Source organism: Rhincodon typus, chromosome 15 (assembly GCF_021869965.1).
Source record: "Rhincodon typus isolate 14 chromosome 15, sRhiTyp1.1, whole genome shotgun sequence".
Classification (NCBI taxonomy): domain Eukaryota; kingdom Metazoa; phylum Chordata; class Chondrichthyes; order Orectolobiformes; family Rhincodontidae; genus Rhincodon; species Rhincodon typus.
The window spans coordinates 49,007,304-49,028,419 of NC_063346.1; the positions used below are offsets into that span (position 1 = coordinate 49,007,304).

Genomic DNA, 21,116 nt, shown 5'->3' on the forward strand with positions numbered 1-21,116 from the left:
TGTGTTCATCCAGCCCTGCACCTTGTTATCTCGGATTCTCCAGCATCTGCAGTTCCTACTATCTCTGATTCAATCTATCTCTGAATGCTGGATTGTTGATCTGAATGATCCAACCTCAACTGCCCTCTGCGGTAAAGAATTCCACTGATTCCTCCTCATCTCTGCCTTAAATGTGCAACCCCTTATTCTGAGATAATGCCCTCTGGTCCTAGATTCTCTCACAAGGGAAAATAACCTCCCCACATCTACCCTGTCTAGTCCCCTAAGAATCTTGTATGCTTGAATAAGGTCGTCTCTCATTCTTCTAAATTCCAAAGAGTACAGGCTGAAACTTTTCAACCTCTCCTCATAAGACAGTCACTTGGGGTGGGGTCTCTGTGGATCACAGGTTGTCTGTTGTGGCCATTGATTGGTTACCTAAGGGGCTCAGTTGGCCTCCAGGCAGAAAGCCCATTGACTTTCTCCAGCTCTGTCTTTATTAGAGGGAGTCAGGAAGATGACAAGCACCACATTCCCTCACTTCTAAAGGCTCCAGTAAATTCTGTCCCCAGTTCATACTAATAGGCATCATCACATCACAGGTCACCATTACAGAAATAATAAAGAGTGCCCCCACCTCTCCAGCAAGAATTTTCACCCAGACATTGGGAAGCCTGTGCAAACCTCTGCCACAAAAAGCGCTTGAGGCCAAATCTTTGAATGTTTTCATGATGGAGTTAGATATAGCTCGTAGGCATAAAGCCCTGAAGGTACGGGGAGAAAGTGTGAACAGGACACTCTGAGTTGGATGATCAGCCATGATCATATTGATTGGCAGAGCAGACTTGGAGGGCCGAAAGGCCTACTCCTGCTCCTATTTTCTATGCTGTTTTCTAACATTTCCTTAATCCATTACCATGACCTTGAGCACTCGCCTAATGGCAGAGACATTTTCCCACCCCCTCTCCTCTTGAACTTCTCTCATTTTGTTCCATAAGTAGTGGATAAGTAGTAAATAAGGTGTGAAAAAATACAGAAGTAACTTAGTGGCTCACTTCTGTTCCTCATCATTGGGCCAGGCAGAGAGGAAATAGTATAGAATCAACAAATTACTCTGCAGAAAATCATATATTTTTATTTATTTTTGTCTCACTATAACTCCAAACACGAGATTGCTCAGTTAAAATGGAATACTTGCAGCCAGCTGGAGTATGTGTAGTCCATTGTTCCCTCGAAAGCAGCAGCCACATTTTGGATAGCAATCAGGATTCCTTTCTCATTACTGAGGTCAACGTCACTCTTTTCAACAGACATGTTGTTTATCTGCAAACTCAGAAAACACATACAGAAGTGAGATTTGGTAAACAAATATAGTTCAACTGATGACATCATATACAAGTTTCAGTGTCCTTTTTAGGGAACATTTAGAACTTTATGCCATGTTACGTTGGGGCAAGACATGTGTTCGATTCAGAGGACATGCAATAGCCACTGATGTTCATTCCAAAACAATTACAGATTGGTGCAGATGAAAGAGTTTGGAAAGAACTGACAGCAACAAATGCCGGAGATTACAGCGGGTCAGGCAGCATCCATGGAGAGACAGCAAGCTAACGTTCCGAGTCTAGATGACTCTTCGTCAGAGCTGATGTGAAGTGTGGAGGCGACAACATTTATGCAATGGGGGGGGGGGGGGGCAGCGGGGTGGAGTGTAGAGTGCAGGGGGAGAAGGGATGTTGACAGTTCAGTGTAAGTGATCGGAATGTGAGAATGGCAGAACAATGATAGTAGGAACTGCAGATGCTGGAGAATCCGAGACAACAAGGTGCAGAGCTGGATGAACACAGCAGGCCAAGCAGCATCATAGGAGCAGAAATCATAGGAGCATTTTCTGATGACGGGTCTAGGCCCGAAATGTCAGCCTTTCTGCTCCTATGATGCTGCTTAGCCTGCTGTGTTCATCCAGCCCTGCACCTTGTTGTCTCTGTTATGGCAGAACAATGGTGTGTCTAACTGCCAGGAACAAAAACAGAAGTTGCTGGAAAAGTTCAGCAGGTCTGGCAGCATCTGTGAAGAACAATCACAGTTAACGTTTCGGGTCCAGTGACCCTTCCTCAGAACTGGACCCTTCCTTGAACTGCCAGACTGGAAAGAACAGGCAGTGCCACTGGGCTGGGGTTTAGGGGAGAGAGGACATGGTGACTGAGAATGTAGCAAGTAAAGCTAAAAGAAAGGGAAGAGATGGGAGTTGGTTCACAATTTGAAGGTGTTGAACTCAATATGAAGTCCAGAAGGCTGTAAAGTGCCTATTGTGAAGATGAGATGTTATTCCTGCAGTTTGTGCTGTGATTCACTGGAAACACTGCAGCATGCCGAGGACAGACACATGGGCACGCGAGCCGGACGCTGTGTTAAAATCACCAGCTACAGGAAGGTCAGGATCCTGCTTGCACATGGACCGGAGGTGTTCTGCAAAGCAGTCACCCAGTCTGCAATTAGTCGAGTAGGCCACTCTGGGTGCAGCAAATACAATACACAAGATTGGAGAAGGTACAGGTGAAATGCTGCTTCACCTGGAAAGACTGTTTAGGTCCTTGGATGGTGAGCGGGGAGAAGGTGAAGGGGCAGGTGGTGCATCTTCTGCAGTTACATGGGAAGGTGAGGTGGTGTTAGTGGTCAATGAAGGGACTAGGGTGTCCTGGAGGGAACGATCTCTGCAAAACATAGACAGGGCAACTGAGGGGAAGATGAGTTTGGTGTTGGCATTCTGCTGGAGTTGTCTGAAATGGCAGAGAATGATGCTTTGAATGCGGAGGCTGTGGGATGAAAAGTGAGGACAAGGAGAACCTGATCACACTGTTGTGAGTGATGGGAAGGGGCAAGGGTGGAAGCACAGGTGACTGGTCAGATGTGGTTGAGGGCCCTGTCAATAACAGAGGGTGTGAAACCACGGTTATGGAAGAAGTAAACCATGTCAGCAGCTCTGCTTTGGAAGGTGGCATCATCCAAACGGATGCGATGTAGGCGAAGGAACTGGGAAAATGGGATGGAGTCCTTGCAGGATGTGGGGTGCGATGAGCTGTAGTGAAGGTAACAATGGGAGTCAGTAGTTTTGTAGTGGATGGCAGTGGATAGTTAATTCCCTGAAATGGAGACAGAAAGGCAAGGGAAGGAAGTGTCAGAAATGGACAATATGAAAGTTATAGAGGGGTGGAAATTGGAGGCAAAATGAACAAATTTTTCAAGGTGCAGGCAGGAGCATGAAGTGGCCCCGAAACAGTTGTCAATGTCCAGAGAAAAAAAGAGGTGTGGGAGGGGGGCAGTGTAGGATTGGAACAAGGATTGTTGCACATACTCCATAAAGAGCCAGGCATAACTGGGAGCCATGTGGGTGCCCATAACCACTCCTTTGACTTGGCAGAAGAAAGATGAATTAAAGGAGAAATTATTCAGTGAGAGAACAAGTTCAGCCAGGCGGAATAGAGTGGTGGTAGATGGGGATTGTTCAGACCACTGGTCGAGGAAGAAGCCAAGAGCTCTCAGACAATTCTGGTGGCTAATGCAGGTACAGAGGGATTGAACTCCACGGTGAACAGGAGGCAGTTAGGGCCAGGGAACTGGAAATTGTCAATACAATGGCAGGCATCAGAGGAATCACGGATGTAAGTGCAGGGTCTGGACAAATGGAGAGAGGATAGAGTTAAGGTAGGAGGAAATAAGTTCAGTGGGACAGGAACAGGCTGATACAGTGTGCCTACCTGGGCAGTCTGGTTTGTCAATGTTGGGAAGCAGGTAGAAGTGGGCTGTTTGGGGTTGGGAGACTATAAGGTTGGAGGTAGTGGGGTGGGGAAGATCTCCGGAGGTAATGAGGTTGGTGACAGACCTGGCAAAAATGGCTTGATGTTCAGATGTGGGGTAATGTTCCAGGAGGAGGTAGGAAGAAGTATCCAAGGGTTGGCATTCAGCCTCTGCAAGGTAAAGATCAGTGTGCCATGAACAAATTTTTCAAGGTCCTGGTGGGAGCACGAAGCGACATGAAAACATTGGTCAATGTACCAGTGAATCACAGTGCAAACTGGAGGAACATCTCATCTTCAGACTAGGCTTTTTACAACCACCTGAACTTAATATTGAGTTCAACACCTTCAAATCTTGAACCACCTCCCATTCCTTCCCATTCTTTTAGCTTTACTTGTTAAATTCTCTGACACCATGTCCTCACTCCCGTCCCCTTACCCCAGCGGGACGGTCTGTTCTTTCCAGTCTGGCAGTTAGACACACCATTGTTCTGCCATTCTCACATTCCAATCATTTATTCTGAATTATCAACGTCCTTTCTCCCCCAGCACTCCACTCTCTACACCCCCCAATTATTGCATAAATGCTGCCCCCTCCACACTTCACATCAGCTCTGATGAAGAGTCATCTAGACTCAAAACGTTAGCTTGTTCTCTCTCCATGGAAGCTGCCTGACCTGCTATGATCGCCAGCATTTGTTGTTTTCAGTAAAGATTCCAGCATCTGCAGTAATTTGCTCCTATAAAGTGTTTTTAAAAAAAACTATAGAATTCAGCTCGGTCAACGTTGGTTTCGTAACACCCCAATATCTGTGACAGCAGGTCATGTGTTCAAGCTGCACTCCAGAACTTTAGCATGTAGACTAAGTTGACCCCTATATCTTCAATAATGGTGATATTGAAAAGAACTGTAACAGATTTAATGGTAAACTGTTACAGTTAAGTATAGAAGAAATAGTTGATCATGATTGTTTTGTGGAAGTCCATATTGACTTTGGAGCTTTGAGCATATTCTTCATGTAAGTGTTTGCAGAAAGCTGAAATATAACTGAGTAAAGTACACTTTCGAGGGTGAGTGCTGAAGGTCATGCTTGTACTGTAATGAGATGCTACTATGTTACAGTCAGCACTGAGTAATGTAAGCTGCAACTCAACAACAGTTAGAGGCTATTCCCTTTTTCTCCCTTTATATCCAGAAGTGTTTTCACATACAACTGAACATTTTTTCCTATCACCAAATCACCCATGGTACTTTACATCGATATTACCCACCACCACTAAATCACTCATATTTTGAATGAATCGATTTACCTGCAAAGCCTTACAAGAGCAATACAGATCAGCAAAGGTGAGGGAAATGGCAGGAAGAGAGGGAAGGGATTAAATCAGAATGGAGTTGGAGGGGCTGATAAGGCCCTTCACTCCTGTGATACCCAGCTTTCTCTAAAAGATCTAGAGGCTATTAAGTTTAGAGGTAATGACATCTAAAAAGTTTCAAACTAATGATTCCTGCAATACCTGGTGTACCTCAAGGGGTCTTGTGGCACAGTGTAGTCTCCCTCACCCTGAGGGAAGGATTTTGTGTCACAGTGGTAGTATCCCTAGCTCTGAGCCAAAAGGTCTGTGTTCAAGTCCCACCTGCCCCAAAGGTGTGTAATAACATCTCCGAACAGGTTGATTTGGCACACTGATCACATTCCAACTTTGCATTTGGCTGTAACAGAGGTGCTCTGCGTTTATTGACTGATTTAAACAAGGGTGGTGTAAATAAAAGCAATTAACCAGTTTGGACAAGATATCAAGCCGATCTGCCCTCTCAGACTGATGATAGAAGGCTCTAGGAGAATATATGAGGAGCAGTGGTGTTCGCCTATCTAACATTGGCCAATCCCAACAAAACTCAAATTAATCAGTTATCTCATTGCAATTTATGTGACCTTGTCTTATACAGACTGCCATGTTTGACTACAAAATAACAATGCCTATACAGCCAAGGTAATTCATTAACAGAATGGTGCTTAAAGGACCTTCAAGAGGATATGAGTGTCTGAAAAAGAACTGCAAACTACACAGTGAAATATCTTATATTGCATATCATTGTTTGCACATTTTTTGTTCTCGCATGGGATGTGTGTATCAATAGCAAGGTCTGTCAATGACCACTCTTGAGAAAGCAGAAGTGGACTGCCTTCTTGAGACACTGCAATCCACCTGCTTAGGTACACACATAGTGTTGTAAAGAAGGGAGTTCTGGGATTTTCACCCAGTGACAGTGATATAATTCCTAGTCAGAATGGAGTTTGTGCAGGAGGAAAAGTTCCAGGTGGTGGTGCTGCTGTTCAGCTACTGCCCTTGCCCTTCTAAGTGGTAGATGTTCCAGGTTTGGAAGATGGTATCAGAGAAACCTGGGTGAACCACTTCAACACATCATGAAGGTGGTACACACTGCTGGCACTCTATGGGGTGGTGAAGGATGTGCATGATTAAGATGGTGGATAAGGTGCCAATCATTGGTTGACCCAATTAGGTTTCTAATCAGTAGTTATCCACAGGATGCTGAGGGTGGGGCATTCAGTGATGGTACTGCTGTTTAAAGCCAAAGATACATCTGGCATAAATATAAATTGCTACTTTGGCCTGAAATAAATGATTTCACTATGTAGCATCCACTCAGTTATTGGAGCATTGCTGCCTATATCCTTCTGGTACAGGGGGACCTTCACACTGATAGATCCCATTCCAGTCACTTCACACTTTTGGTTTCAATCTTGACCCCAAGGAGGAACAACACAAACTAAAGGGTGCTGGGAACTGCAGTGAGAGTGCAGAGAGAAACTCCAAACAGTAAGTGGAGAAATTACAAATCTGCAATCTGCAAGCAATTGACATCTTTAAAAAGGAGATGAATTAATACATTTAAGGGAGGGTGATTGAAGTGTAGAAAGATATTAACAGCAATGCTTAATTTTTCCCACTCCATTCTTCCCTAGCCACCCTCAGGAGGGACTGATGAAATGTAACGTTCCCACTTAAGGGAGGGGTCAGGAGACAACATGATGATAATCATTGATAGAATTTGTACATATTAGGATTAAGACAGAAAATGAAGGCTCTACTCAGAACATCTGCGGAAAAACACATAGACTAGGCACAAATTAGTTGAAAGGAGTATCTGCACTCTTTTGGTTTGTTCCTCTGAGAATAGCACCTTACTTTGAATCACTAATTTCAATGTCTCACGGTACTCAGAGCTGCAAAATCTCATGCAGGATGGTTTGCTAACTGACGTGAAACAATTCATCAAAATTTGCAATTACTAAAGTCAATTTACAGACAGCTGAATGCACGCAGAGAACTTAAAGGCAACTCAAAAAGCTTACTTTTTAAAACTGTATGAAACTGAGCCTAAAAGCAGAATGGATGTCTCCCCTTCTATGTCCGGGAATGATGCATGTCGAAATGTGGCCTGAATTACATCATTGGTTTCCTGGTTGACTGGAAAACACAGTTTGAAAGTTTTGTTAAATTATTTGGAATATTGTCCCAGTTGGAACACTTTGATCATAAACATTGTGCCAATGCAAGCTCTGGAAAGGAAAAACCAAGCAGCTTCATTTAAAAAGCTTTGCCACAATGATTTATCCCAATCAGCTGGAGAGTTGTGTGACATTCAGCAACATAAGGGAAACACATTTTAACAGCAAACTCTCAAACTAGAACCATTCCTAACGCAGTACAAAACAGGCTTTAGCTAGGCATCAACATTTACAATATAAACTTGTGCATCAAAAAATTAAACAGTAATTCAAAGGGAGGGGTGGTCTATTGCTATTATAGCCAGACTATAAATAAGGAGATCCAGATAACATTCTGGGGGCCTGGGTTTGAATCCTGCTATGGTGGATGGTGGAATTTGCATTCAACATGAACCCATTACTGCAGTGAGGGATGGGGGGGGACACCCATCTATCTAGTTCACTAATGTCCTTCAGGGAAGGAAATCTGCTGTCCTTACCTGGCCTGGCCCATAAGTTACTGTAGGCACTTAACAGCCCTCTGGCCAATTAGGGATGGGCAATAAATTCTTGCCTGGGCAGCAGTGCCTGTCCTGTGAATGAATTAAAACTCTCTTGTCTCTGGAAAGTTGGATACCTTTGGCACAGCAGCGGATGACCTACTCCCGAGCTCAAGCCCCCATCTGCACATTGAAAAATAAATTTAGCTGGCATTAAGTAGCCGCCAATCTTTAGTGAACGTTCTGAAATAAGGAAATTCTTTCACTTTTCACAAAGGCAGAGGTATGGAAAAATAGGCTGGAAGGGTTCTGGAAGTAAGTTGAATGCAATGCAATGTCACTGAGCTCAGCGGTAACTTTCCATACCACATTCTCAGCGAATAACAAGCGCCTCAATTCATCTGCAAGGCTATGGGGCTTCTTTCAACATGGTCCACTATAAACGTTCAGATCGTGTCATTATCAGGCAAAGGGTGGTTGGAAGGCTGTCGCTTTGATTCTCTCTTTGCCCCGAAGTTAAGGAACTTACATACTAGTCCCGCTTCCTCGGTAAATCTGCAGACAATCCCCGCGTTGGGAACGGATGAAGGCGGGGATCCTTGAACACAGGAAATTGAGACCGTAGCCAGGAATACAAACACTGGGGTGAGCTGTATCCGCAGAAACATGTTTCCAGTTTACCGTGACTCAGTGCTGTGGACCTTGATGTTAGCACGCTTGTTAATGTATCTTACAGAGTTGAATTCTACTCGACATCGTCAGTCAGAGTGCACTCCACTCCCAATGCAAGGACATGATGCATTTCCCTACATATGCATGCAGAGCAAATATCCTCACTTGTTTTGAATCACCTTTTGACCTTTTTTCCAATAAACATTAACAGTCCACCATTCCAGTTACTCCTTAAAGTAAACTGAGTCAGAGCCAAAATTAAGTAACTGGATTTCAAAACCAAATTGTCAGAGATCCATGAAACGAATCCCACGCTTTTTTTTTGTTGAAATGAGAGTTTACTGGTGTTGACAGTGAGATAAATCCTTCTCACCAGCACTCTCATGCTCTCAAAGCTGATTCTAATGATTAGGAGCACCCCCCTTGATCGTCCTGGTTCTGAATGTAGCAGGTGAAAAGGAACCAATATATTTTTCAACTCAACAGAGCCATGTTATAGTGTAACAGAAAACAAAACAACCACAATCAAGAACCAGATCAGAGAGTCATTGACTTAGTTTCAGCTCCCAGGAAACCTCTCTTTAATGGGTTGTCATTGTGCCTTGGCAGATGATGGGTGGCTTACACAACAGGTCAAAAAAGACCAAGGACTGCTTCAAGTTATCCAGACTGTGTCAAAACAATAGCTGGGAAGGCCAGCCATTTCTGGGAATACTTTTCCGTTCTATTTCAGAGAGGGGAAAGGTTTCAGTTTCCTCACCCACACCGCCAAAATGAAAGAGATTGTACCATTTCCCAGTCCTGCATACCCTCTCCACTGTTATGGAGGCCCTCGCCTGCCATAACATGTCACAACAAAATCTTGCATTTTTCAACGACAAGATCTATCTTAACATAGAAAATAAAAAATAGGAGTAGGAGTAGACCATTTGGCCCTTTGATCCTCCTCCGCCACTCAATACGATCATGGCTGATCATCCACAACAATACTCTATTCCTGCTTTCTCCCCCATACCCTTTGAACCCTAAGAATTCTGTCAAACTCCTTGACAACCATTCGATGTTTTAGCCTCAATTGCTTTCCCTGGCAGAGAATTTCATAGGCTCACCACTCTCTGGGTGAAGAGATTTCTCCTCATATGGCCTATCTCATATCCTTAGACTGTGCCTGGAAATAAATATGATGAATGGAATCGACTGAAAGCCACAATATCCATTTGGAAAGGTAATTGGATTGACTCATTCCCAACTTTTCTTTCCTAACGGCGCTCTCGGGGTTCCTACACCCTAAGGACTGCAGCAGTTCAACAAGGCAGCACCCCACTACCTTCTTCCGACAATTAGGGATGGGCAATAAATGCTGGTCTAGCCTATGATGTCCACATCCAATGAAAGAATAAAATAAATGTTTTCTGGATTCTGAAACAACACCCACAGCATATTGTCACCATAACAACACGTCTGAGACTTTGTGCACCTGTAGTGTGAGGCAAGAGCCATTAAATATGCTTAACCAGCTTGACTGGGAGATGTAACTTAAAGTTGAGATTTACTCAACTGCTGGCCAGGGTACACAAGTGACGTCATTCTGCATCAAGTTTTAATCTAACCAGCGGGAACTTCAGATGAATTTAGCTTGCTATTGTGATGACCTGATTGAAATTAACCAATCCCCATTCTACCACTCCATTATTTGGACACAAACTGAAACTTATTTACAAAGACCAACTTTGGAAGCAATGCAAAAAAAGTTCATTCAGTATTTAACTGCAGGGAAACAAGTTAACTATTCTTGAAATGGCGAATGATGTTTGAATGACAGTCACAAAATGTATCTGGAAACATTATTTTCCCTGAAACGTCCCATTTCTAGGTCACCTATTTGCCTTGGATGTTTAAATATTGTAGCCAGTGTCACAACCACAGTTACCACATGTTTGGGAACTGATGCCAGTGCTTGTATGTGGCCATTTATTTTACATCCATACTTTAAGATATCAAAATCACAAGCTCTCTAATTTCAAATCCAATGTGCCTTGTTTGTATGCACCTCCTGTGCAGCCATAACCTTGTATGCCTCACTTTGTCTAAGCACCCTGTGATCTGTATGTCCTTGTTTGTTGTGATCTGCCTGCAATGCTTGCAACACAAACTTTTCACTGTACTTAGGTACATGAGACAACAATAAATCAAATCAAAGCTCTGAAGACTTTTCATTGCTTTTGGTTTTCTTAAGTTTGAAAGTTGTGATAAAAGACAGGAATAATTCATACCTACACAGCTCACAATAGCTACCCTAATGTAAGAATGGCTGTATAGATTCGGAATCTCACCTTTTGCTTTCAACAAAGGGCTGCATTTTATGTTTCCCTGCCAGCAGCTTTAAAGGCAAGGAACATCAACTACCAGTGGGCACTGTGCCATCCCACACACGACTCTGCAATTAGACATGTGCGGGGAGAATCATTGGGCAGCCCATCCATCCTTGCGCCAATCGAAGCCCTTCATTACCTAATTAATGTCAACGTAAGGACCTCATCTCTGATGGCAAGCATATTTGCCTGTAATGAGGATGCAGGGGCTAGAGGTGAACCATGTGCCTTATAGATTTCTCAGCCGAGGTTGGTGCTGGGTAAGGGGGTAGGGCCTTCCTTAACTGGCCCACTCGGCCCATAGGGGGCACCACCGTGTTCATCCAATACCATAATCCCCAGCCTACTGATCCCAGCCCCTTCCTCCACGCTGTCTACTCTACAGCCCTTAGTGATACCAACACCCTCCTTTTCACCCCAGTAATTTACCTTCTGTCTGGTTTCTGGCTCCTTGATGACCAGGACTAGATACATTCTCAGCAGGAACCATAGCTTCCAGTGGTGTCGCTGAACTACAGCGGTACCAGCCATTCGTCTATCCCCAGATGTAGACAAGACTCGCCTCAAGAGAATTAGTCCCTAACAAAATTAACTAGCTGCATGGCAAGCTTCCTTGTCCAGCCCCTGAATATTTAGCCAGAATGCCAGGAACCAAAATATTAAATACATCTATTCTAATTGCCTCAACTTGTTAACACTACAACCATTCTCTGGGTAACTAACTTTCTCCTGAATTTCCTCTTGGATTTACTACTAACTATCTTACATCATTGGTCCTGTGTTTTGGTTTCTGTCACAAATTGAAACATCTTTTGTATGCCTACCTTATCCAATGCTTCCATAATCTTAAATTCTCTGTCAGGTCATCTCTCAGCCTTTTCTCTTATAGAGAAAACAGACCCAACCAGTTCAGCTTTTCTTAAAAGTGTTCTGAAGTAAATGTAGAACAGAGAAATTGTAGGAAAGATTCTAAATTTTATGGTTTGTTCTTCTTTTACTTTATTTGATTTGATTTGATCAAATCCCAAGTCTAAGAAATTTACTGCAGAATTTCCCATCAATGAGGAACTTCGGTTATGAAGATAGATTGGAGAGGTTAGGACTGTGTGCAAGGGAGAAGTGAAGGTGAGGGGAAATTTTAAAGAGGTATTCAAAATCACGAGGATCTGGGTAATGTGGATAGGATAGAAAATGAGAGGGCACAGATTTAAAGTAATTTACAAAAAGAAGCAAAAGCAACATGATGAAAAAAATCACTTTACATAAGGTGTGATTAGAGTCTGGAATGCACTGCCTGAGAGCATAGTGGAGACAGGCACAATTAGGCATCCCAAAGCGAATCAGACTGTTACCTTAGGAGGAAGAATGTGCAGCATTACGAGGAGAAGGGGAAGAGATTGGTGGCTGAGTGAAGTGCTCATTTGGAGAGACAATGTGGACCCGATGGGCTGATTGGCCTCTTTCTGTGCTGTAATAATTCTGTAATTCTGGGATATTGGCAACACTTTACTATTTGTGTCTAATGCTATGAAAGGCATAATTGCATCCTAATCCCTTAACAGAAGTATTTGTCTTTCTTTCTGGCCTAAGAATGTTGGAGATTTGTGTACCATGCATCAACATCAGAGTAAGGAATTGCTCATTTAAGAGAGAGCTGAGGAGGAATCTGTGGAATTCTTTACCGCAGAGGGCTGTCAAGATTGGGTCATTAAGCACATTCATGACCAAGATAGGGGCTCTGTAGTTAGCACCGCTGCATCACAGCACCCGGGGCCTGGGTTCAATTCTGGCCTCGGGCAACTTTGTATGTGGAGTTTGCACGTTCTCCCTGTGTCTATATGGGTTTTCTCTGGTTTCCTCCCACAGTCCAAAAACGTGAAGGTTAGGTGGATTGGCCATGCTAAATTGCCCATAGTGTGTAGGTTAGCCATGGAAAATGCAGGTTACACAGATAGGGTGGGATGCTCTTCAGAGGATTGGTGGTCTGAATAGCCTGTTTCCATGCTGTAGGGATTCTATTAAAAAAAAACTATGGGGATGAATTTTTTCATGGCAGGAAGAGGGTGCTGCCCACACCCACCACCCCACCCCCGCTTCAACCAGGCCCTGTTGGAGAATTATGGTGCCATCTTCCTCTTCTGTGACATCATGGCACTGTGTCCATCACTGAGCAGGGCAGAATTCCAGCACTTGTCCCCGGGTACACTGCTGCCATTTTAAAGCTGGAAGGGGCACCAGGGATGCTGATGGATACCCACCGAGTGATGAGTTTTTCTGGGAATGGCACGTGGTAAGATAGGGATAGAATCGGACATGAGGATACCATCCTGTTGTGGTTGGTAGTTAATGAGGCCAGTTTGGTAAGATACAGTCAGAAATCTTGCTAGGCCTCAAAGCGAAAAACCCTCTTACAAAAAAAAACTCTACTCAACTCACATTTAGCCAATGTTGTTTTCCAAGGCCAACTTTGAAAACAAGTCAAACATTGAGTGAATGTAGTTAACTGTGGGGAAACACAACAGCTGTCCTTGAACTGGAACAGTGAGACAGTTCCCTGGCAGATGCGCTGTATCTGTTACGTTTACAACATGCAATATTTCAACTGGATTGGAAATGTTTCTAATGTAGTCCAAAAGCTACTAGTGCACTCTAATGCGAGGATGACTGACACTGCCAAAATATTGCTCAAAGTACTTGTAAATAGAGATGTAAATACTTATGTTTGAGGTCACTAAACCTAGCTAATTGAAGAGATATATCAAAGGTTAAATGTACAAGGAAATAAAGCAATGCAGTGTCAAATAACACTATCCACCCATCAGCAAACAATGTTTTTAAAATTCATTTACAGGAAATGCAGGTTGGGCCAGTATTTATCACCAGTCCCTCATTGCCCTTGAGAAGGTGGCGGTGAACGGCCACATTTTGCTAGATTTACCAGTACACAAAAAAAAAACAAAAAGGACCTGAATTTATCTAGCACCTGTATAACTTCAGGGTATCCCAAAGTTCTTTACAGTCAACCCATCCTGGTGATACAGGAAATTAGTTAATAGCAAACTCTCATGAACAGCCATGAGATAAACGACTAGATAAATAACTGTTTTAGTGATGATGATTGAAGGAATCAAATTTCCTCAGGTCACCAGCAAAACGTTCCTGCTTTTCGATGAAGTTGCCATAGGACACTGGGCCTCAGATCCCCCCATATTGTCAAGCCCAGTAACATTCGAACTCCACTTTTCTAATTAAGTTTCAGAGCAGCATTAGATACACATGAAGGATGTTAAAGTCATAGAGTCATAGAGATGTTCAGCATGGAAACAGACCCTTCGGTTCAACTCGTCCATGTTGACCAGATAACCTAAATTAACCTAGCCCCATTTGCCAGCATTTGGCCCTTATCCCTCTAAATCCTTCCTATTCATGTTCCCATCCAAATACCATTTAAATTTTGTGATTGTACCAGCCTCCATCACTTCCTCTGGCAGTTTATTCCATACACGCACCACCATCTGCATGAAAATGTTGCCCCTTAGGTCCTTTTTATATCTTTCCCATCTCACCTTAAACCTATGCCCTCTACTTTTGGACTCCCCTACACCGGGAAAAAGACCTGACTATTCACCCTATTCATGTCCCTCATGATTTTATAAACCTCTATAAGGTAATTCCTCAGTCTCCGATGCTCCACAAAAAATAGCCCCAGCCTATTTAGCTTCTCCCTATAGCTCAAATCCTCCAACCCTGGCAACATCCTTGTAAATCTTTTCTGAACCCTTTCAACTTTCAACTTTTCCAATAGCAGAGAGACCAGAATTGCATGCAGTATTCCAAAAGTGGCCTAACCAATGTCCTGCACAGCCGCAACATGACCTCCCAATTCCTATACTCAATGCACTGACCAATAAAGACAGGCATACCAAACACTATCTTCACTACTTTGTCTACCTGCAACTCCACCTTCAAGGAACTATGAACCTGCACTCCAAGGTCTCTTTGTTCGGCAACACGCCCCAGGACCTTACCATTAAGTGTATAAGTCCTGCCCTGATTTGCCTTACCAAAATTCAGCACCTCACATTTAGCTAAGTCGATAATGAAAGAATTTCACTTTTATTAAAAAACTGCAAACATAGAAACCATCAGTATTCCCAGCATTGCATGGGTTGTTGGCGCTTGTTGATAAAAATGCAAGCTAGAGGCTGCATTTGGCTGATTGCTGGCCAAAAGTCACCCTGAGAACTGTAGGGAGAGTCATGTGTAGAGTGTGAGCTCCATACACTTAAGTAGAAGGGAAGCATCCTCAGGAGGCTGAAGGGGCCTGGAGACCAACCATCGGTGTGTGACCACTACAGTGAGCAGGGGTATAGGGGAAGCATGGCCATGTTCTTGGGAAACAATGCTAGGGACAAACAACTTGCATCTCTGATGAAGAGGTCTTTATGCTTAGGATACAAATGCCTTCAGAATTCCAGAGTGAAGTTATAGCTCCTATCCATAAGAACTGAGGAATAACACTGAGCTCAAAAACTCCCCATTGCTGTTCAGCTTGGTTTGCGATGTGTATTTGGGATGATATGAGTCACCAGAATGGAATAGGCTAAATTTTGCTTTCAAGAATATCACGTAGGACAAGCTGTTGTTTTGTTTGATAACTGTGGAATGTTGTAACCACTTGCACTGCTTTAGTTTATACTGATATCTCTTTCAATCTGGTCAAACATATAGTCTTTATAAAGAATTTGGGCTTTATGGCTGAACATGCCAAATCTTGGACCTTATCTGTTGCTTCCTTGGATTTGTGAATCAGTACAAATTTTGAACATTCTGGATTAGCTGATATGATCCTGGGCCGTGAGATGTTCCGACTGGTCTCACTAACCTTGGTTTAAAGGAGGTAGCTAATAGAAATTGGCCAAGATTCCTGTTTATGGTTGCTACAATGTGAGCCCTTTTGAGAGCAACTCATGATAATTCAAATCAACCTGTTCAGAGATGTTATTACACACTTCCAGAGCAGGTGAGACTTGAACCCAGGACCTCTCTGGTCCAGGGGGCAGGGACACTACTACTGTGCCACAATAGGCCCAAGAAACTCCTTGGGAACTTCAGGTAAAAGACTGAACTCAGCTGTGATGGCCTCCACAGTTAATTAGCCTGCCAATAACTTACTGTTCAGGGTTCATGCACGAAAGCTGGGCGACATATCAGAGGCCTCCCAGGTAATGTGATGCTACACATCAGTAAAAGCCAAGTGTCAGAAGTCAAGAATACATACTGGGGCTAAGTGAAAGAACTGTGAAACATTGCATCATGCGATTCAATGGAATTAGCTGGTTTACTCATGCTTTAACACCATTGACCAGCAGGTGGTGCAATATTACTGCTTCCTCAATCATTGACCACTACTTTATTTGTTAAAAGCTGCCTCTGCTCTTCCAGTATTATTTCAGACAATGAGTTTCACAACCTGTTCTTTACCAGATGTGGGTCAAACAGCAACAGATCCTCTTTAAGGCAATCCAGACAGATTATAAACTGTAGAAGAATGATTACATGCGCCTTGTGGGGTTACTCTAAGGATGAACGCAATTCTGTAATACAGTACTGGTGAATATGAGGGCTCCACATTCTGATTAATTACTGTGTGACCTCTTACAACAACAACAAATTATATTTATAAAGTACCCTAGACAAAGTAAAATACCCCAATGCACTTCTCAAGTGCTTTATAAAACAGAATATGACACCTCGCCACATAAATATGGATGAGAGGGACCAAATAGCCCCCATCCATGTCATAAATGTTGCATGATTTTACGATAGAAAGTTATCAGATCAGATGGCCAAAAGGTTGTTCAAAGAGATAGGTTTAAATTGCATCTGAAAAGAGAAAGTGAGGTAGAGAGGTGGGCTGGTAATGAGAAAAGATCCAGCGTTTCGAGGCTAGTCAACTGAATGCACAAGTGTTGATGGAGCGATTGAACTTAGGGCTGCTCAGAAGACCACAATCTGAGGAATCATGGAGAGTCTGGAAGAGGTTACAGATATAGGCAGTGACAAGATTGTGGAGAGATTTTGAAAACAAGGATGAGACTTCTGAAACCAAAACAATGCTAAACCATTGTGGACATAGTTTAATGATGAAAGGGACTTCGGTTCAAGCTAAGACAGCAGCTAGATTTCAGATGACTTCTAGTGTGCAAAGTGTAGAAAGTGGGAGACCAGCCCAGGCTGTGTTGGAATCGTCAAGTCTCCAGGGAATGTGGGCTTGGGTGAGGTTTTCACAGCAGATCAGCTGAGACAGGGATGAAGTTACAGAGGAAGAAATAGATGGAATTGTGCTGGCTTCAAACTTATGGATAGCCAACTTAGCTCAAAGGAACAAAGGATGTCAGTCTCTCAGTTCAAATCACAGGGAGTCTGAAAGGCTAGAGGGATTGGAGAATGAATACCCATGTTTTAAGTGTATTTGCCATCGAGCCAACCCACTTCAAATCAGTGTGAATGTGTCTACCTGAGATCATTAAGGCCTTCTCCACTGCTAGACGTAATTGTCTAACTTCACATACTCATGGCTACTGAAGTCTACTCACGTCGATTTTGGTGCAATTTCCATGGAGGAAACTCTAGACCTGCAATTCCCATCAGACCACTATTAAGAATCCCACCTTCTCACCCAGCAAACACCACGAAGGGTTCCTGAAGAAGTTATTACAACCAACATATGTGAAATGATATGTTTATATCAGGTTTACACTGAAACCCATTCGAATAAACCGAGAAAGGATTATAGGGCCAATGTCCCAGAGAAATACAGAGTGGGGGGATTAGTTTACAATGGCTGCAATCTCACATCAGACTGAACAACGTAGGCTATAATGAGATGGGTGGCAGACTGGAGCAACATGTCCGGCAGGGTCCATTTTAATATCAAAATCATCTCACACCACTTTTGATGCTTTTCACCAGTGATGTGGTCAGATTCTCACTAGGCAGCCGGTTGATGGGGATCAGTGTTTCTTAAGTACCTGGTTAGCATCAAAACCCATCTCATTAACATTCACACTCCCTTTTCACCAACTAAGGTCAACATCAATAAAACTTGATGAGAAAGCTAGAGCAGGTACCTGATGGATTCAGCTCACCACCAGCTCTGTATGATCCACATGTGGGGCACTGGTCAACAACATCTCGGAGCACGAATCATGGGTACCATGGTTACCACCCAGAATCAGTCAACCTGTCACAACCATTTGGCACTTGTCCTGTTCGCTGGCAGGGCATTCTGAAAGTGCAGGCTGTACCAGAGACTAACAATGACAGTCTGCAGAGGAAACAATTTGTGCATAGGCTCCGGTATCGAGCTTGCAGGCTGGGCTAGGCCACGTCTTAGCAATGCTCATTTGCCGTCTTACTGCTGACCCACATGCTAAGGAGTGGGCCTGGGTCTCCATGGAAACCAGCTATCTATCCATGGAGATGGCCAAATGGTCACATGACTGCCTGTACTGCTGCAGCTCGTGAGTAATGTGGCCCATTGCGTCCCACCTCCCCGTCTGCTGTTCCTGTTCCTTCCTGTGCACGTGGACCCAGTCCCCGATTACTGATCCTACAGGCTCCTCTCCTTCCTCAGGCAGCTGCAGGCCTGTCACAGGGAGGTCATCGCTTGATTGTGCACCTACACTTTCTCAGCCTGACAGAGGGGGTCAGGATCTGAGCTGGTGAGGGCTATGAGAGGCGGCCTTGTCACTGCTTCCTCTGAGGCCTCAATACCCTCAGAGGTTGAGGAGGGCGGTTCTTCCACAGCCAGCTACTCCTCTGGCAGGATGTGGTCAAGAGACTTGTGGAGCCCACAGGGCCAGAGAGAGGGAAGGATTCGTGGTGCTAATGAGAGAGCGAGGCATGTGGAGTGGGACTTACTGTTTGGTGGGAAATGAATGTCAGCATCCCTCGCTGCTCTGTTACAGGCCGTCTTCTCCTGTAATGAGAAAAGGTGGGCAACTGGGTGAGATGGCAATGGGTGGCACAGCTGCCAGTGCTGGTGCGCAAGGAGTGGGGATAAATGTTGGTGAGGTGTCCACAGACAACTGAGGAGGCCAAACAAAGGGCAAGATGGGGTTAGTGATGCGAGAGGCTGACGGGAGGGAAGGTTGGGTGAAGGAAGATGCTAACCATGCGTCCTGAGCCTTGGCGGGAGGTAGGTGCAGTGGCAAAGCTAGCGAGCTTGAAGTGGGAGAGAGGAGAGGGGGTACTTACCCTGGCAAAGGGGACAAGGTAACTGACTGGCTGTTCCTCCGGCAGCCTACAGATGGCACTGGCCCACGTGGTGTCCTCAGGTGTCATGACCTCCTCAGGGGAAGAAAGGCAGCCCTGCTTTGCACCATCCCACCAACCAAGATCTCCTGCCAGACAATCACGGTGCCATGTTCCAGAAACATTCTTGCCCGAGGAGGGCACCTTCAAAATGCCAGAGCTCATCTGGCTGCACAGAGGGCATTTAAAGATGGCGTGGGCTTAAGCGATGCCAGCATTTTGACGAATAGCCACCAAGTGGCAAGTTGTGCGGTGAACAGCATGTGCTAAGATGGGGCGGAAAATCAGACATGAGGGATGAGGTAGCAGCGGGAGAGGTAATTACACTAGGGCAAGAAAGCTCATGAGGCCTCACTACAATAAACTCTCCAAAAACACTTGACACAACTCAGCCTTCGCCAAAAGGAAGATTCAACCTGATTTTTCTCCAGGGAAAAATGGAAATTCAGGGCCGTTTACTCAGTCCATGATTGTGGACGGCCCCCATTTTCTTTAAAGCCTGGGCCAAGAGGTAAACATTGAAGTGACTAACGCTAACGTTGTTACATATGCCGAGTTGGGGAAGCCACTATAATGCTAACCGAGGTAAACCAGAAACAATACTCCTCTGCCCAGCAACATTCAAACTATCTGTCATGATACCGTCTCCTGTGCTCCTTCGAGTGCAGAAGATTGAGGAAACAATGCATAGAGGGGTTCAAACTTATGAACCGGAATAAGTTGGGATAAACTGCCTCCTGTGAGGGAATGTCGGTAAATATATGGACTCGAGTGAATTTGTCAAAGAATCTGAGACGAGGCGAGAATATTTTTTATAACACAGCGAGCTGGTAACGATCCAGAATTCAACGACTGAAGCAAATTCAGTGCAATATTCAAAAGGAATTGTAAATAAGTTGGAAAAAGAACATTTACAGTCCTGTCAGGGAGCAGGGCAGAGGGAGATGGCTCACTCAAGGATTTAATACAGGATAGATCTTCACTCCTCCACGATTTTATGAACAGCTTTTCCTTTGAGAAGTTTGCATTTGCGAGAAGGAAGGAAGGAGATGGGAGCATTTGAACAATTTCCATTTGCTATCCTAGCTTTGCAAGGTGAGTTGTAGTAAACCCTGTACCATTCCTGGATAGTACAGATGGATGAGTTCCGAAGCTGTTTCATGTTTGAAAAGTTGACAAGTTAGATTTGTCACTGTAGATTGGGACTAGCACAAAAACCTCCTCCTCCCTCCACCTCACAAAAACTCCTCTCCCTGTAATGCCTCTGCTTGTTCCTTTCCTATTGATATCACCACTCCCTTGCAGGCACTGAATCAGTACATAAGGAAATCGACAAGCTGGATCAGATTTCAAAGAGTGTCAACACGTTCAAAGGCACTTGAACACTCACAAGAAGTTTCAGGTTTTAAACATATGACGGACAGAAACAGATGGAATGTGGTGGACCCACAGCATGGGCGAACAGCGTCCCCAGCACAGTTTAAACCGTTACATTCACCAGATATAGCTGAAAATGTTATTGGCAACACTCGCTAGAAGGAGGGAGAGCTATTTCTGTCATACACAGCGATTACCCCGAGATGGAGCATCAAGTCCTGAGTCTGGGGCTTGTCCACTTCTGTCTGCCTTTCTCAGCAGGAGAAGTGCCTTCCTCAGAGTGTTGGCAGCAGCGCGTTCCTTTGTTGAAATGGCAGTGCCAGGAGGTGGTAATGTCAGCCAAGTCAGACAGAATGGGGTACTGGCTGCTTTGGCACGGTGGGCCCAGCATGGAGTTTGAGCCCAGTTCAGGACCGGGCGGTTACATTGGCGAGATCGGCCCAGCACAGGGTCACGGCAGCGTGGCTCCAGGCCACAGCTGGGCATGGGGTAGCTGGCACTGCAGGTGGTGGTGGTGGTGCTCCAGCAGCAGACTGAATGATAGACTTTGTTTTTCTGGCAGTGAGGACTCATGGCGGAGGCGAG

The 21,116-nt window shown here is 44.4% G+C and overlaps 1 protein-coding gene across 1 annotated transcript in view; it reads right to left on the bottom strand.

The window, feature by feature from the left end:
- Positions 1-8,592, bottom strand: part of LOC109927759 (cholesteryl ester transfer protein, plasma) — a 49,979-nt gene extending 41,387 nt beyond the window's left edge. The window contains exons 1-3 of the mRNA XM_048606001.1: positions 8,321-8,592; positions 7,157-7,271; positions 1,178-1,309 (exon numbers count right to left, since the gene is read on the bottom strand). Coding sequence (XP_048461958.1) covers positions 1,178-1,309; positions 7,157-7,271; positions 8,321-8,459 — 386 coding nt within the window. The 5' untranslated portion in view covers positions 8,460-8,592. The remainder of the gene's footprint in view (positions 1-1,177; positions 1,310-7,156; positions 7,272-8,320) is intronic.
- Positions 8,593-21,116: the final 12,524 nt, after the last annotated feature.